This window comes from Polistes dominula, unplaced genomic scaffold (assembly GCF_049000335.1).
Source record: "Polistes dominula isolate Pdom_NZ unplaced genomic scaffold, Pdom_raw_medaka contig_373, whole genome shotgun sequence".
Lineage (NCBI taxonomy): Eukaryota > Metazoa > Arthropoda > Insecta > Hymenoptera > Vespidae > Polistes > Polistes dominula.
This window is the reverse complement of record NW_028300899.1, coordinates 2,972,294-2,989,710: the sequence shown is the minus strand read 5'-3', so window position 1 is coordinate 2,989,710 and position 17,417 is coordinate 2,972,294. Positions and strand designations below refer to the sequence as shown.

Sequence of the window (17,417 nt, the reverse complement as noted above, 5' to 3'; positions counted from 1 at the left end):
CAGGTCTTAATGGCTCGATGCGATGCGCCTAGGCTTTGCTTTCGTTTCGTTTCACTCTCTCTTTCTCTTTCCCTCTTTCTCTCACTATCTCTCTCCCTCTCTTTCACTGTCGCAATTAGCACCGTTAACCAACGAAACTTGGTTCACCGATAAACACCATTCCCTCGCGTAGACGAGAAAATGCCGAGCGAGATGCTCACGGAGAAACGGTATCGCGGATTCAAAAGTAAAAGTAGTACTAAAATAAGAAATAGAAGAAAATAAAAAGAGAAAAGAAAAAAAAACAAGAACAGAAAGTAGTAGAAGAAGAAGAAGAAGAAGAAGAAGAAGAAGAGGAGATTCCTCTTTGAAGAAGATATCTATTCGCCCGTTGGCGAACTCGCGGATTTACCACGGTTTCAAGAACTCGGCAAACTTTTACCGTCAGGAAAAAGAAAAAAAAAGATAGAAAAAAAGAAAAGAGAGGAATGGAAAAGATATCCTCGGTTTTCTACGAGAAAGGAAATAAAGAAAAGAAAAAAAATAAATAAATCGTTTCTTCCGTTTTAGATAGAAGAACCACGCGCGTAACATCGAAAGATATTGTTAACACGCATAAAAGATACTCGTTTGACATGTTTTAAGTTCTTACTACTTGATTCAATATAAATTCTAATAATTTTCTTCTTCTATAATTTTGTTTTGTTTTATTGAAGTGAAAACTTCTTTAGAATGGGTGTGATTTGAAAAAATGTAACGGAGCGGTAGGCGGTGATGTAACGGAGCGGTAGGTGGCGATGTAACGGAACGGTAGGCGGCAGTGTAACAGAGCAGCGGACGTCTATGAAACGACCAAGATCCTAAATAAGAAGAGAAAAAGAGACAAACATATAGAATTGAGCCTGCAAGAGAATGAGACAGAATATAGCTATACACTTTTTCCTATTCCATAAGCAACTCGTCTCATTTCTTCAAATTGAAAATTTGCTTACTGTGTAATATTTTACGTATTATATGTTAATAAAACATAAAATAGTTGTTGAATGTGGTAACAATATTATAATAATTAGATTATAACAAATAAACCCTACAATTATCCTACACCTGATTTTCTGCATTCGTCTCATTCTCTCGAAACTTAGTTTTTTGAAGGTTTCACTTCTAACACATGTGATCTGCACACATGTTGTTTTTTTTCTTTTTCTTACTTCAGTTTACTTAGCTTGAATCTAACTTGCAAGGTGAGATAAGCATGATATATAAGATATCGGAAAGAATCTTATGATCATAATTCATGATCGATATAAGAAAGTTAGAACTATTTTTGTTCTTCGCTTACATATTTCTCAATAGTGATTTCATTTTACAATCATTTATCATGAAACTTTAATGTTATTGTATATATATATATATAAGGGATCTCTATCGTGTTACGAAAAATATGTCTGATCACTACCATACTTTTACTACTTTTCAAACGTCAAACTTTCTAGGTTTGTATTGTAGATAAATTTCACAATAATGTTCTTAACTTACAATAATGATCACCGAAATGTCTGAGATATATTACGCCATTACTACTTATCCTTTATACTTCTTCCTTCGATATTTTTCAAAATAATTTTACCGCGAAAGCATATCCTTAAATCATTTGTAATACATTTTTTGGAAAAATATGTAGAATCTTTCTTATCACATGACTCTTACCAAAATGGAAGTCATTTTCTTCGTCCTTAAAAAGGATGCATTGTCCTCGAACAAAAATGCACGCTGAAAAATATCGTATCTTCTTTCTCTTTCTCTTTCTTTTTCTCTTTCTCTTTATTTCCTTCTTTCCTTTTTTCTTTTTGATCCCAGGAACGTCCCTTTATATGGAAATCGAACGTATACAACACTATCACATATTTCTCACGATTTCCCATAAGTTCGAGGGGTGCAGATCGATTTAAACTTGATATTATCTCTCTTTCCATCGCTTTCTATGGTAAAAATTGCACCATTACATCTCACAATATAAATGGAGGAGAGGTTGACAATAGTTATTGGTAAATCCATATAAACAATATTATACTTTAGATGAGCTAGTAACTGAAACATCCAGCGATGTCGTGGTTTATCGTCGTAATTATCGTCAATTCGATTCTCCATTTTTTAACAATTTGCACGAGTTATTATAAACATAAATACATGTATATTGTATTATGAATAAATAATCATAAAAATTAATAAAAATAAAAGCTTAAAAAATAAAACTCAAGAATATATAATATAATTTAAAATTTAAATAAAACAAAATATATTATTTTTACGTACATGTCGTTTGAAAAATTTGTCTTTGATAATACGAAAAATTGTAAAAATTTGATCCAGTCGATAAATACTTCAAAATACCGCAAAATATATATAGTTTATATTTAATTCAATCGAATGAATAGTTTTTTTCACCCATTTCTACATCGATTTTTCTATGGCTGTATACAAATAATCGACGAACGTAGTATAATTTATATTTAATTCAAAAAAAATAAGCCTGTGTGACGTGTGTCTGTGTCTTAACCGTGCCGTTAAAAAGTTACAGCATTGAGTTGGCGAATATGTAGCTAAAGGTGACTTTTACGGGCTCGGGAGTCTTTATTCGCGATATAATGGTACCCGAAGCGGCCGTAGCTGCCACCGGAAAGAGTTTCAAAAGAAAATGAAATGGCTCGATGTTGAAAATGGTAGTAGACCGCGTTGCCACATACTACTTGTTTGCAATGATGCGGCCCGTGTGACAAATTGAGAGAAGAAAAAAAAAGAAGAAAATGAATTTAAAATATATATATATATATATAAATGAAGTATAAAAATAACCCGTGTGCCTAATCGTCGAAATACATAATTTCGTATCACCAACCGAAAAAATATATTAAATTTGTGCAACGATACTTTTATATACATATTATATACAATATTATACTAAAGAAATTAATTAAAATGTATTATACAAATATAAAAATTTTGATTTATCCAATTTATATATGGTTTGAAAAAAAGAAATTTATTTTCAAATATTAATTACTTTTTTTTTATAAGTAAATTTTAACTAAATAGACTTAGAAATTATTTGACAAGCATAATGAAAAACTTGTGAAAAAAGAAGGAAATAAATAGATTAATAAAATAAAATGACTGGAACATGTGTTAAGAAATTAGGAATAATTTTGATTAACGATAAAACAAAAATGGTAGAGTGTGAAGCATTTGGTAAGCATGAAAAGGATGATAAATACATTATCGAATATTAGCCAGGATACAAAGCAGGGTAAAGCCACATTTAGTCGATTCTAACCGATTAATTCGAAATACGTATCCAGAGTAGGAATTATTGTCACAGAAATGGAATGGCCACGAATCTAATAACGTGCGTGATTACATCGTCGTCGTTCTCTCACAGACATACACGCTCGTCTATGGATTAAATTATTCCAAGCGAAATTACGGTGGTTTACATGCTGTAATTCGAATTTCTCTACATCACCGTCTTCGATATGTTGGTCGTTACTATTTACCGATAAGTAAGCACCAGTTGATTTTCAAATTACGCTATTGTTTGTTCTTCATACTGGCTTCGCGCCTTTAATTAAAACAAAACAAACGATGAAATAATAAATAATTATAATTATAAAAAAAAAGAACTATCATTTTAAAACGATCACTTAATTTAGCATATAAATTTTTATATTTTTACAAATCATCAATACAAAAATAAAATTCATTGAAGAAGTACGATAGAGATCTTATTATCTATGATAGTCTCGATAAAAAAAAAAAAAAAGAAAAAATTCAATTTAAATTTAAATTCATATTTTTATTTATATTTTTAGGTGCAATTTTTCATCAAGAAGATATGGAGCTCAAAGAGGCATTCGAAAGAGCAACATTCGCTACGACGATAGAAAATCCAGCACCGGCCTTTGAATTACGTTCGTCTATCAAAATAGTGAACAGCAGTACGGATAGTTTTAAAACGAAACTGGCAGGTAAGTCTAATAAGTAATAAAATATATCATAATAATTAATGAAATTAATGTCATGGCATAAGATCTAAAGAAAATTCAAGAAATAAAACTAAATTTTATCATTTCAACGTAAAAAAAAAAAAAAAAAAAAAAAAAAACAATAAGAAGAAGAAGAGGAAAAAGAAGACAAGGTGAAGTATTTCCGCCGGCTACTAAATCAAAGTCCTTTGCTCGCAGTTCCTTTATTTCTTTTTATTTCTCTCTCTTTCTCTCTCTCTCTCTCTCTCTCTCTCTCTCTCTCTCTTTATTTCATTCTTTTTTTTTGCGGGTGAAATCTTTCACAAGCACTCTCGTGGTAACTCCAAGTTGTAAAGATTTGCTTTCTCTTTCTCTTTCTATTTCTTTATCTAACTCAGTTGCTTTTCCACAGTCTGCGAACTTTTGGAAGAAGGCGTTGCGGCAATTTTTGGGCCCTCAAGCCCATATACACGAGGTATAGTTGCGAGTATAGCTGCTCGTTTCGATATACCACACTTCGAATATGTTTGGCGAGAACACAAGGAATTAATTTTAGATGAGGAGGGTAATCCGATTAATCCAACACCTATGACGATCAATATTTATCCTGATAGTGAAATGATAAGCAAGGTAAGATTTATTAAATCTACATTTTTATGAAAATAATTAATATCTCATACCATCTCTATTACAATTAAAAAAAAAAAATGTAATAATAATAATAATAATAAATAATACATCATATTTAAATGCTCGATTTATTTTTCTAACAGAAACTGTAATTTAATATAAAAAAAAAAACGCGAACTGAAATATTAATTCACCTTATAAAGAAAGATACTATATAAAGAAAAAATATAAAAAGATGATAAGGGTCCTTAAATATCCATCGATCGATTTTCGATAACAAAAAAAAAGGGACACCTTTTTAATACTTCTTTTCTTTTTTGTTCCTTTTTCCCTTACTTCTTTTCTTAATATCTACCATACTTATTTTCTTGTGAGATATCATACGAAAAGAAGAAAAGTTTTTCCAAAATCTAAAAATCTAAGGACCGCTTTAAACTTGGTAATCTCTTTCCAGGCTATCGCGGATGTTGTGGTTTGGAACGAATGGAAAAGCTTCGTTGCGATTTACGAAACCAACGACGGCCTTTCACGAATTCAAAAGGCTCTCACTATGAAGAGGGATAAGGATAATCCAATCACCATTCGTCATCTTGGTACCGGGCCTAATTATCGTTCGACATTAAAGGAAATCAGTACATTGCCGATCGATAACATTATTATCGATGTTAAACCTGAAAATATAATGCACGTATTCCATCAAGCTAAGGAAGTTAATTTGGTTCGTGAATACACGAATTTCATCATAACTTACATGGTATTATTTATCATTCGTATATATTACACACCTACATTCCTTCATTTACGTCTCGTATAATTTTATTCAATTAGAAAAAAAAATTATATTAATGAATAATAATATTTAATATAGACAGAATTTTAACAATAATTTCTTACGATAGGAAATATAATTTGTATACATTCGAATACATAGAATTTTTTAAATATATATTTTTTTTCGTTTAAACCTTTTTTAATTACAATTACACGTCGGCTTTTTTATGTAATGTAATTTTTCTTTTTTTTTTTTGTTAAATGAAAATAAATTCCTCACGTAAAGAACGTAAATTAAGGAATGACGCTTTTATCAGAAAAAAAATTTAATTTTCATTGATTTCATCAGCTTTACCGTTTTTTTTTTCATTTTTTTTTTTTTTATATTATTTGATATGGTTTTTAATAATCAATTTCGAGCCAAGTCGATAAGTATGTATCGTCCATAAATCGGATATTAAATCGATAGTTGTATCGTTTCGACACGAAGGATACATCGTTCGAAATTTCACCTCCATTACTCGCGGATGTTCATTGATCGTTTTACCGATAACTTCGTATTTACTACTTCATTATGTCGAAACAATGTAATTATTCTTCTCCGAACGCGTTGTTCGACGATCCCCGGCTAAATTACTTGTTGATCGCTTATTGATTTTCTACGTGCAAGCACAAGCACCACGAAAGATAAACGATTAAAAGAAAAGTCCTATGAATTATGTTCGATGATAAACTTTAATATATTTTCTTACAGGTGGGAGAGGGCACTAGTGAGAATTAGGAGAGACTATATATCTCAATTAAAAAAGAAAAAAAGAAATATTGAAAAAAATAAAATACAAAAAATTTTGTCTATAAAGATAAAACGAATATTACACAAATTTTCAGCTATTTCAGTTATTCATCGTTTTATCCTTTAAATTAAAACGAAATAAACCCTATGAGATGATTAAAAATAACAAATAATTTGCCGCGTTTCGATTGACGATAAATAAATCAAATATTTTCAGAAACATTTCAAAATAATTATCGTTGTTTAAAAATTTGATAGACATTACGAGAACAAATTTTCTGCCTTTTTCGGTAATTTAAATGAATAAACAATCTCTGTTGGAAAGATATTTCAAATAAAAAAGACAAAAAAATTGTGTGCTTCTTTTTAAAAGATGAAATTTTAACCGAGTATATTCTTAAAGAAGCAAAACGTGGGTTACCTTAATCTTACTCCTCCATTAAAAAAGTTCTATCGAAGTAAGTTTCTTTTTTTTTTTTCTAGTGATAAGCGTGCCAATTCTTTTTGTTATTTTTCTTTTTTTCTTTTTTCTTCTTCTTCTTCTTTTCTTACTTGATTTCCGATAGAAATAAAGTTGATCTTAATGGGCCATTAAAAAGGGAGTAGCAGCAGTGCAAATCGTTCGATCATGCGACAGACTCTGGATAGTTAGAAAAATGGTTCTCAAGGATGAACCTCCTGTAATAGTCTTCGTCGTTTATGTTAGAAAAAGGCTCGACGACTTGGCTCGATTTCACATAGAAAAGAAATTTCAACGTGTGCCGTAGACATTCTTGAAAATAATGTCCTTATATTATATCTCCAAACTCCACACCACCACCACCACCACCACCACCACCACCATCACTACCAGCACCATCACCACCGTCACCACTATCGCGATACCACTTTTACCAATTTCGATTCGCAGGACTCCTCGAAACTACCGATTCTTGAAATACGAAATGGCACGACCCAGGGTAACATTACCGGTTTCAGCTTGAGGCAGAACAATGTCGACGGAATTAACTTGGTAATTACACAATTTCGTATAATATTCTCTATACGATACATCCAATTTACAACTATCGTTACTAAATCCGATTCGATAATAGGAGATATTTCGTAAGTTCATTTCTTTCTCGTATTTTTTTTTGTCTTTCGTAATTTACATCGAAAATATGAATCTATATATATATAGATATATATATATATAACAAAACTCTATCGAAGTATCTTCTTTTATCCTTTCCTAGTTAATTAAAACTTACTTACTATTTACTTTAAGAAATTATCGACAGAATGTTCAACGTTACTAATTAAGTCTTATTAAATTATTAGATTAATTACTAACTCTCGCTGTTAGTATAGAGATTTTTTGTTGATAAGCATGATTCTTTTCTCTTATAATTTTTTACATCTATTTTATAATATTATATTTCTAAATTTTTATAAAACTGATAACAATTAAATTTAGTACAAAACCAATATAATAAACAAAAGCATTAACGTTATTCAATCGTACGAATTTGTTTAAGACAACTAAGAAAACCTATACTATACGAAAATACAATGTGTTGAATTATATTTACGAGAAAATTAAATATTAAAGTATAAAAAGTTAAATGAAAATGTGTTGACCCGTCAACAAGAACGTCGTCGTCATCATCGTTGGTGGTTGTCGTCGTTAGTTGTGCGGTCATGGTCGTTGTGATAGTACCGCATGTATCAGCATGTTTTAATCATGGCTCTTTCGTCGAGCTTATAATAAACTCGTTTTCCGTCTACTCGAGACTCCACGCGGAAACAATTGTTTAAACGCGCTTGCTTGCTTGTCCGCTTTCAAAAGTCCGCTCGAGGTAATTTCTTCATTAACTCTGTAGCACGATGGCCCGCAACCGGTATATGCCGTTTCGAAGATAGAACCTGAAACACTCGTTCCTCGGAATCTACTCACGACACGGTGCTTAGGAACACCTGACGACACCACCTTAATTCTCTTTTCATTATCTACTACCAGATTCGTTTTACATTCTACAATCCTATAAAAATCTTCTTTTTTTTCTTTTTATTCTATACTAATGAAACCTAATCAAAAAAAAAAAAGAGAAAAAAAAAGCGAAACATTTATTACACATCGATATTGTTTTTCATTAGAAATTAATTTTTTTTTTCCCCCAATATAATATAAGGAATAATAATTTTGGCATTGATTTTATGCACTTCGATATTTTTCACGAAAGAAAGAAATTTATTTATTTTTACGATTTTTTATTCGTAATAAATTATTTATGTTTTAACTATACGAACGTTGAAATGCAAATGAATGCAATGAGACCTGATAATAATAAAGAAGCATTGAATTTTACATCAATACTTTTTATAAAAAGTAAATAATTGTTAAATAATATTTCGTAAAATAATATAAAATAAATTACGGAGATAAGATTTTTTTTTAAATACATATTCTTGTGTTGCCGTATTATTTAATTTTATTCACAGTAAATTATTTACCTGTTAACTAAACGAACGTTGGAACGCAAATGAAGCTCTGGCCTTGTCCTCTACTTTCAATATTATTCAAAGAACCGTATACGATAAATAACGATGTGACCTAAACGGTGTACCTAAAAACAAAGATGAACATCAATAAATCATGAATTTACTTTTTCAATAATTATTATATACTAATTTTATAAAATTCTTTACAATGGTTTTAAAAAGCTGCTAAATTTTCTACGTGTTAACAAGACGAGTGTTGGAACGAAACTGAAGGTTTGACCCTTTTTTTTCTGTTTTAAGTACAAACGAAGTGAATATAAACAACGTGACCTAGACCGTGTATTTACTCATACACACATTTACACTCACAAATACGGGGGAATAACGCGGTTTCGATACGTCGTATGTTTGCTGTCTCTATTTTTAAAAAAACATATAGCAACCATTTTTTTGTATTTTTTTCTCCCATTACTTTTACAATAATAATGTTCGTATAAACACAGTAATCGAAAAATGAAAAAGACTTATTTGAAAATTGTAACGTATTAATTAAAATGAAATATTAATGAAGATCATAAGATGGACATACCGACGATCGTATCATCTTTGTCGTTTATTATCGCTTCGTTTATTCGACACACAATGGTACTTAATCAAATCGCACAAACTCGACTTGTGAAGGAATGTTAAATGAACTATACGGGTTGTCCAGCAAAATTATTGGCTTATTTAATGCTTCTGATTGACGTAAACTCACGCATTGGGAATTAACTCACACCTATTTTACCTGTGAATAGATAAAAACGATACAGAATATTTTGATTGATTCGAATACAATTACATTTGACTTCCCCTATCTATGAAAAATATGATTAATATACTTCGCAAGATATCTAACATAATTCAATCGTTCTTTCGTTCATATTCGTAATGTAGAAACATTCATAAATGTACAAATAAAATAAAATAATAAAATAAAATCGTGTGAAATGAAAAGTGAATTTTTTAGAAAATTATAGTCAAGATGACATTGAATGGATCAAATTTAAATATTTTTATATTTTTAGGCAGAAAGTGCGGCCCTTTACGATGCTGTATTTCTTTTATACAACGCATTGAATATCCTTAATGATAGAAACAAAAATAATGGTGATCCTATTCCTATCATCCCGGTACCGCTCTCTTGCGACGATGAAAAGAAATATGAAGCAGGTCCCAACATTACCAGCATCATACGAGAGGTAAACTTAATGTTTAATCTCTTAACTGACATCTTTTCCCTTTTATAAAAGAAGACCATGGTGGTTATATCGACGAATAAAATCACGAATCTTGTATTTACCGACCTACAATTTCTCAGATTACACTTGTGAAAAATATACTTTATAAAAATTTATATAGTCAGATTCTAAATTTCTACGATTTAAACATATATTATTAAAAATTGCAATTTATTCTTGACCATCATTATTAATATATCAATATTTTAAATAAATGTTTATTCCTTTAATAAAATTACTATTCAACTCTAACAAAATTCTGTATTTATTATAAATATTAATAAATTATTCTTATACGCCGACCGATTTAATTTAAAATATCAACAAATAAATGTTTTAAAATATTGATAAAATAGTTTTCTTTTTTAACTGATTGAATGAAATAAAACTGAAGTTAGAATACTGTCTCCACTTTTCAAAATCAAGAATTAAGATCTTTCACAAATCTAATAATCGATTATTACAGGTACCCATAGAAGGGAAGATGACAGGAGCAATCAGCATTGACGAGATTGGTCGTAGACGAGATTTCAGTCTTCAACTTTTGGATTTCCGAGGTTTCAACAGTATAAAAATGGGATATTGGGATGATGAAGGTGTTCATTCTACTCGTACTAAACAGGAACTCGAAAGTTACTTGTTCAAATCTATCGAACAAAATCATTTTAAGATTGCCATTAAAGTGGTAAACTAAATAATATTTAATAAATAATCAAAATCATTTAAAATAACATTTGAACTAAATTAAGAAAAAACTAACCCATTTTATAGGGTGAACCATACGTGATAGAAGTGACAGATGGATCAACACGAGGTGTGCCTATCGATAAAAAATATTACGAAGGATATTGCATAGACGTGATCGAGAATATTGCAAAAATTCTTAAATTCAAATATTCGTTCATGTTGGTACCTGATAACCAATACGGTTCTTACGTACCTAAAACTAAATCTTGGAATGGTTTGATAAAACTACTCTTGGATCACGTAAGTAACAGTAATTGTGAAATCTAAATTATCAAACGTTTGTCATTAATTCGTGAAAAGAACGAACGGGTGTATTTTAGGAAGCTGATCTTGCCATATGTGATTTGACTATAACATCAGCTAGAGAGAGTGCAGTAGATTTTACTATGCCATTTATGAATTTAGGTATAACGATAAATATATTAATATCGAAATAATTGATCTTTATACTTATTGTTAAAAATTAAAAGGATAATTATTTTCTTTTTCTTGTTTTATTTTCTTTTAACAGGTATCAGTATTTTGTTCAGTAAACCAGAAGAGAAAAAACCTGAACTATTTTCTTTCCTTAAACCGTTGTCTACGGATGTTTGGATTTACATGGCTACTGCTTATCTGATAGTCTCTTTGATGTTGTACGTGCAAGCCAGGTAAATAAAACGATTAAAGTATCTTGATAAGGAAAACGTGTAAGAAATTTAATTTGTGAATTTGTCTAATTCTTTTTTTTTTTTTTTTTTTAGAATGGCACCAGGAGAGTGGAATAATCCTCATCCATGTAATCCTGATCCTGAAGAATTAGAAAATAATTTTGATTTGAAGAATTCTTTATGGTTGACCGTGGGTTCTCTTATGCAACAAGGTTCAGACATTCTTCCTCAGTAAGTATTAATTTATTTTTTAAGTAATAATAATCTGCAAGTTTTTGATAAGATACAAATGTAAGTTTAATATCAAGTTTCAATGAGTCTAGAAATGATAGTGCTATTTAAAACTCTCATTTAGATCCGTAGAGATATTCGACTATTCAAATTTCACTTTCCCAATACTTGAATTCGATAAGCCGGATATACAGAAGCCTGATTCCCTATCCTAATAACATTAAATCTTCAGCTATATCCAGAATCATAAGCACGTGACCTGGTTATTCAGAAATCTCTGTATTTAAATTTCACAACTTTAGGAAACCAACCGAATCAACGATTCACAATTCTACATATTCTGAAATTGAAGCCAACGAATTCCAATATCTTCATAATACTCTATAACTCAACTTAAAACCTATATCTTAATAATTCCCATAAACATATAATTATAAAATAAAAACATTAATTTATTTAAAAAAAAAACATAAAACCAAGAAAAAAAGAGATTCTCTTATAAAATACTTAATTAAAAAGAGAAAAAATAACTCGCTAAATATTTAAAATGCAAATTCGGTTATAGTGAACGAAAAATTCAAATCCTAAAAGACCTTATTATTATTAATCGATCTAACTTTTACCTTCCAACAAAAAACAAAGATAATAAAATTAATTTACAACAATAATCAAATTAAGAAATAAGTTAGTTGGCTAACAAAAAGATTTAAACTTGCTCTCCTCTGATTCTTCCTTTTTATAATTTTGTTTTTCTTTTGGGAACGAGGACTCCCCGTTTCTTTTTTTTTCTGTTCCTTTTTTTTTTTTAGTCACGACAATTAAGCTTAACGAGGCGCTGTTTGCCGGACGTATTTGAGTCGGCTTCCCACTTATTAGCGCCGGCACGGCGCTAACTCTCTGTCCGTGACATCGTGCATGTTTGCTCACCACATACTGGGAGACAACCAACCAAAGACACCTAACTGCCGTCGTCTTCCTCTTCCTCTACCTTCTATACATCCCCCCTCACCCACCTACCTTTATCTTAACCCTTATACCTCATACCTCTTTGCCTGTTGCCCCGCCACTATCCCCCCCCCCCATGGTGGAGACTCTTCTACGCAGAGAACCTCGTGTTCTTCGTTCAATAAGAGAGAAAGAGACGGTAGCAAACACTACACTACACTACACTACACCACATACACACGCACGTACACGTACACTCATTTATGTGCGCACGCGTACAAGAAGGATCGTCAACAAACAGAGACCATTTACATACCCTGGCCCTTTAGCCTTTGCTTAATTAGGAAACGTTATATGCGTTCCAAACCTCTACTTTTAGATATTTTATATTGTTTCTCATTATTTATTTTTCTATTTCTTAATCAACGCAAAAAGTGTTTGGATAATTATCGAAATTATGAATGTTAATTATTTCATTTGATATTTAAAATGTAGACTGTTAATGATAATTAATGTTTGATTTTATGATTCCAAAATTCGATTACTTTTAGGTAATTTTGAATCATTGATTTATGATCCGATTTGATAATGTATATTGATTATCAGATATTTTCGTGTTTGATTAAGTATGCTATTATATTTCATCATTTTGACATGCGTAGATAGCTACTCGGATTTGGATTGTTTAGATAAATAATTAGGAACCTAACGTTATTCGTTAAACGATAGATCAATATTTTATAATTAATGTGTATAATACGAATTGATGATTGATATTTCGTGATCTATTTGCTATGTGTTAAACCAAAAGTGATGATAGTTAGTTAAACATGGATGCTAATCAATTTTAGAGCACCATCGGTACGTATGGTTGCTGGAATGTGGTGGTTTTTCACACTGATCATGGTATCATCGTACACAGCAAACTTGGCAGCTTTTCTGACCATCGACAAAATGGACAATCCGATAACGAACGTTGAAGAGCTCGCTAAACAAACTAAGATCAAATACGGTGCAATCGATGGTGGTTCAACTTCCTCTTTTTTTAGAGTAATCATTATTTAAATGCGAATACGTTAATTCATTTGATCAATTTTTAAATGGATTAAGAATTATTGATCATTATCTTTTTATATAGGATTCAAATTATTCTACTTATCAACGTATGTGGGCTACCATGTCGGAAGCAAGGCCAAGTGTATTTACTGCTACTAACGACGAAGGTGTCGAACGTGTGCTCAAAGAAAAACAAGGATATGCATTTTTGATGGAATCAACTACAATCGAATATAAAATGGAAAGAAATTGTGATCTGCAACAAATTGGTTCGTTGATTGATAACAAGGGTTATGGGATCGCTTTGATACGTAGTAAGTAACTATTGGTAACAATAACCTAATCGTATATATAATGATAAAAATAAATACATGAACTAGATATTACAATATTTTAATTTTAAATAAATCATTTCGTTAATAGCGATCATTGTACGGGTCGTTTCGTACGAACGACTGACCCGTATAGGGGTTGTACACCATGATACGTTTTTACGAAGAAATTTATCTGGCACGATACTCGTGCCAAATAATAACGTCCTAACGCACGAAAGAATTTCTATTTAATTTAATTCTTATTTTTAGATTCTCCGTACAGAACTCCAATAAGTGGAGCAATATTAACTCTACAGGAAAAGGGTACACTTTCAGAATTAAAAACAAAATGGTGGGAAAAACGTGGCGGTGGAAAATGTAAAAAAGATGACAGTGATAAAGATGCTAACTCGATAGAATTAGGTTTACCCAATGTCGGTGGTGTTTTTCTCGTTTTAATGTGCGGTTGCGCCGCATCCTTCGTCATAGCAATATTTGAATTTTTATGGAACATACGCAAAGTTGCCGTCGAAGAAAAGGTTAGTAGTCTTTTCTTTTATCGATTGTAATTCTATCAAAATTTTTATAACACTCGATGATTCGACGATAAAATTGATGCGAATGGAATACGAATCGAAGTTTTATCGATATTTTTTCTCTAGTCGAGTGAAAAAAAAAACGAGAAGAAAAAAATTCGAAAAATCTTTCTAGGAAATTTTACTTGCTTGAAATTTTTAACACTAACCATTAATCTTAATACTTGATGTTCTTTTTTTTCTTTCTCTTTTTCTTTTCTTTTGCTACAGATCACTCCTTGGGAAGCTTTCGTTGCGGAATTGAAATTCGCCGTGAACATTACTCTCGATACGAAACCAGTGAAAATAGCGAAAAGTAGTAGCGCTAGTAGTTCAATGGAAGGTGGTATTGGCAGAGCAACATCAACGGCACGATCCATAGTCGGTTCATTTCTACGATTGGATATTTTAGACAAATTCGATAAGAACAATACTAACAATCGTGGCAATGATAGGAAAATTAATTAAGGTGTTTTCTTTTTTTTTTTTTTTTTTTTAATTAAAAGTTTACAAGTTATAATATGATTTGTGCTAGAAATTGATTTGAAATAATTTGACGTATGTAATATAATCAATCTTTAATTTGATTTTGTTAATTGCAAAAAGAAAAAAAAATTAAAACATTACTTATCATATAATAATTAAGATTATTTTTTAAAAAATTGAAGAAAAAAATTTTATACTGCATAGACTTACCAAAAAAAAAAAAAAAAAAACGAAAATTATTATGAAAAAGTCAAACAAAATGTATTTTCGAAATTTTTCTTTTTCAAAAAAGTTCATACAAATTCATACGATATTTTAAAAGTCAAGCATGAAGTCGTCAACGTCATCATTGCTGCAACAAACAACAAAGAGAAAAAAGCCGAAAAAAATCGTGACTCTAGGTCCAGGATAAAATCCAATAATATTTGGACTAGACTACAATGGCACTAACCAACCGTGGCCTTTGGTTCAAGGGCATTTTAGTTCCGAGAAATTGTCGGTGAAGTTTTCTTTTTTTCCCTCAGTCCTTTTTCCCTTTTGTCAAACCCCCGGATTTCATCTTCCTCTTTCGAAAGTAAACCAAGTAAAAGCAAGCGGCATGTCCTTTGTGTCTTTGTTGCCAAAGGGACTTTTCTTAGGGATGAAGAAAAGCAGCATCATGGATAGTTTACAGCTACACACCGCAGAATCTTTTTAATCTTCTCTTGTTAAAAGGTGTCTCTTTTGGTAGAACGAGGGGATTAACTTGTTCGACTTTTATAATACCATTATTTTTAAAAAGAACAGAAAATTGAATACCCCCATAACTAAACCCTTGGCAAGCAATTTCAAATAAGCCAATTTAGCTCTTTTTCTTTTTTAAATATTTCAAACTCGTAATCAAAGTAATTTATTACATAAGTAAATACTTGAAATTCGAACAATAAAAAAACTATGCGGTGAATAATAATAAACATGTATTCAGTATAAATATGAATTAACTTTGATTATGCGTGTGAATATAATTAATAAAATTTCAATATATAATCTCTGAATCAATGAATTGAAATATTTTTCTATATAGTCAAATGAAACTTTATCACTTCCAAAAAAGTAATAATAACATTAAGTCTTACCTATCTATTTAATCTACTTTAACATTAAATCCACGATGCTCCCAATTATTTAAGCTATTCATTCGCAAACTAACTTGGCCAATTATTCATAATTCACGAATTAAGCAAATAGCCACTCCATAAGCCCGTTAGAAATAAATTTAAATAGAAAATTTTTATGATCCATTCATACAAAACCGTATGAAAAATTAATGATATTCCTCTATTGTGAGATAAAACAAAATTGTGGCAATAACTTTTCACGATGATGATTGCATAAGGCACTTCCTAAAAAAAGAGACAAAAAAAAGAAAGAAAAAAAAATACCGAAAAAGGATCCAAAAGAGAGAGGTCGGTCGAAACGTCCGAAAATCGGATTACACCGGGACCCGAGGTTCGTTCGAGTGATAAAGGTGTAAGTACATCGATTAATACTTCTTTTCATTGCCGCAATAAAAGGCTGTAACACGATTACGGGTAACGTTTACTGGCGCTCGAACGAGCGGTTAACCAGTTAGCCCTTTTGCGAACCCGTCCCGTTACACCGTGAGAGCTTTTTATGAAAGCGAACTTTCTCTCTTTCTTTATCTCTCTCTTTCTCACTCACAAATAATACACAGATACACTAATACATTATGATGTTCGTAAGGAAGCAGCCCTTTCCTCGTGACGTGTCTTTTACGATCACACCGCTGAAGTTTAGTGCCTCTTACGAAGGGACGATGTATAATTAGCCGAAAATGGATGTAAGTAACATCCCTTCTCTTTCTTTCTTTCTTTCTTCCTTTCTCTTATTATCCTTCCTCGTTTATTATTTCGTTCTCTTTCTGTCTTTCAAGAACATTTTGAAGAAAAGATCTCGAAGGCACGCGTGTACACACAGGCTCGAATTAAGTACTCCGTACGTCACTAGGTACATAGTAGTTAAAGTTTCCAAGTGAGACGAGAGCTCGTTACAGGGCAAAAACCATACCAACGTACCAAGAGTTCTGAACTAAGGAAGATGAAAATAGTTATACGTATATATTGTATATAATACGTGTGTGTGTGTGTGTATGTGTGTAAAGTGAGGGAGCCATTTTCCTTTCTAGCTAACATATTTTCTTCTTAAGTTGCAGTACGTAAATTATTCTAAATTATCTCTTATTATAAAAATGTTCATTTTAATCTAATAATAACAATAATAATAAATATCATTAAAAATTTATTACTTATACGTCGAACAATGTTGCAGATATAAATATTTAGAAAATGTTCTCTCTTACAATTATATTTTTATTTTTATTGTAAAATTTTGTATGCTTGCAATACATTGTTTTACGATAATAAATAAATTGCATAGAGACAGACAAACAGACAGATATAT

The 17,417-nt window shown here is 30.8% G+C and overlaps 1 protein-coding gene and 1 long non-coding RNA gene across 2 annotated transcripts in view; one reads left to right on the top strand and one right to left on the bottom strand.

The window, feature by feature from the left end:
- LOC107063629 (glutamate receptor ionotropic, kainate 2) overlaps positions 1 to 15,991 on the top strand; it is a 46,443-nt gene extending 30,452 nt beyond the window's left edge. Inside the window, exons 3-16 of the mRNA XM_015315539.2 lie at positions 3,846 to 4,001; positions 4,411 to 4,628; positions 5,083 to 5,382; positions 7,103 to 7,204; positions 9,741 to 9,914; positions 10,420 to 10,638; positions 10,725 to 10,940; positions 11,021 to 11,105; positions 11,212 to 11,350; positions 11,444 to 11,581; positions 13,378 to 13,576; positions 13,665 to 13,896; positions 14,167 to 14,435; positions 14,703 to 15,991. Coding sequence (XP_015171025.2) covers positions 3,846 to 4,001; positions 4,411 to 4,628; positions 5,083 to 5,382; positions 7,103 to 7,204; positions 9,741 to 9,914; positions 10,420 to 10,638; positions 10,725 to 10,940; positions 11,021 to 11,105; positions 11,212 to 11,350; positions 11,444 to 11,581; positions 13,378 to 13,576; positions 13,665 to 13,896; positions 14,167 to 14,435; positions 14,703 to 14,939 — 2,684 coding nt within the window. The 3' untranslated portion in view covers positions 14,940 to 15,991. The remainder of the gene's footprint in view (positions 1 to 3,845; positions 4,002 to 4,410; positions 4,629 to 5,082; positions 5,383 to 7,102; positions 7,205 to 9,740; positions 9,915 to 10,419; positions 10,639 to 10,724; positions 10,941 to 11,020; positions 11,106 to 11,211; positions 11,351 to 11,443; positions 11,582 to 13,377; positions 13,577 to 13,664; positions 13,897 to 14,166; positions 14,436 to 14,702) is intronic.
- LOC149033467 (uncharacterized) lies at positions 7,540 to 9,714 on the bottom strand. The gene is made up of 3 exons (XR_016178862.1): positions 8,881 to 9,714; positions 8,686 to 8,798; positions 7,540 to 8,097 (listed from the first exon to the last, which is right to left on the bottom strand). It is a non-coding gene; the product is annotated as an uncharacterized LOC149033467 (long non-coding RNA).
- Positions 15,992 to 17,417: the final 1,426 nt, after the last annotated feature.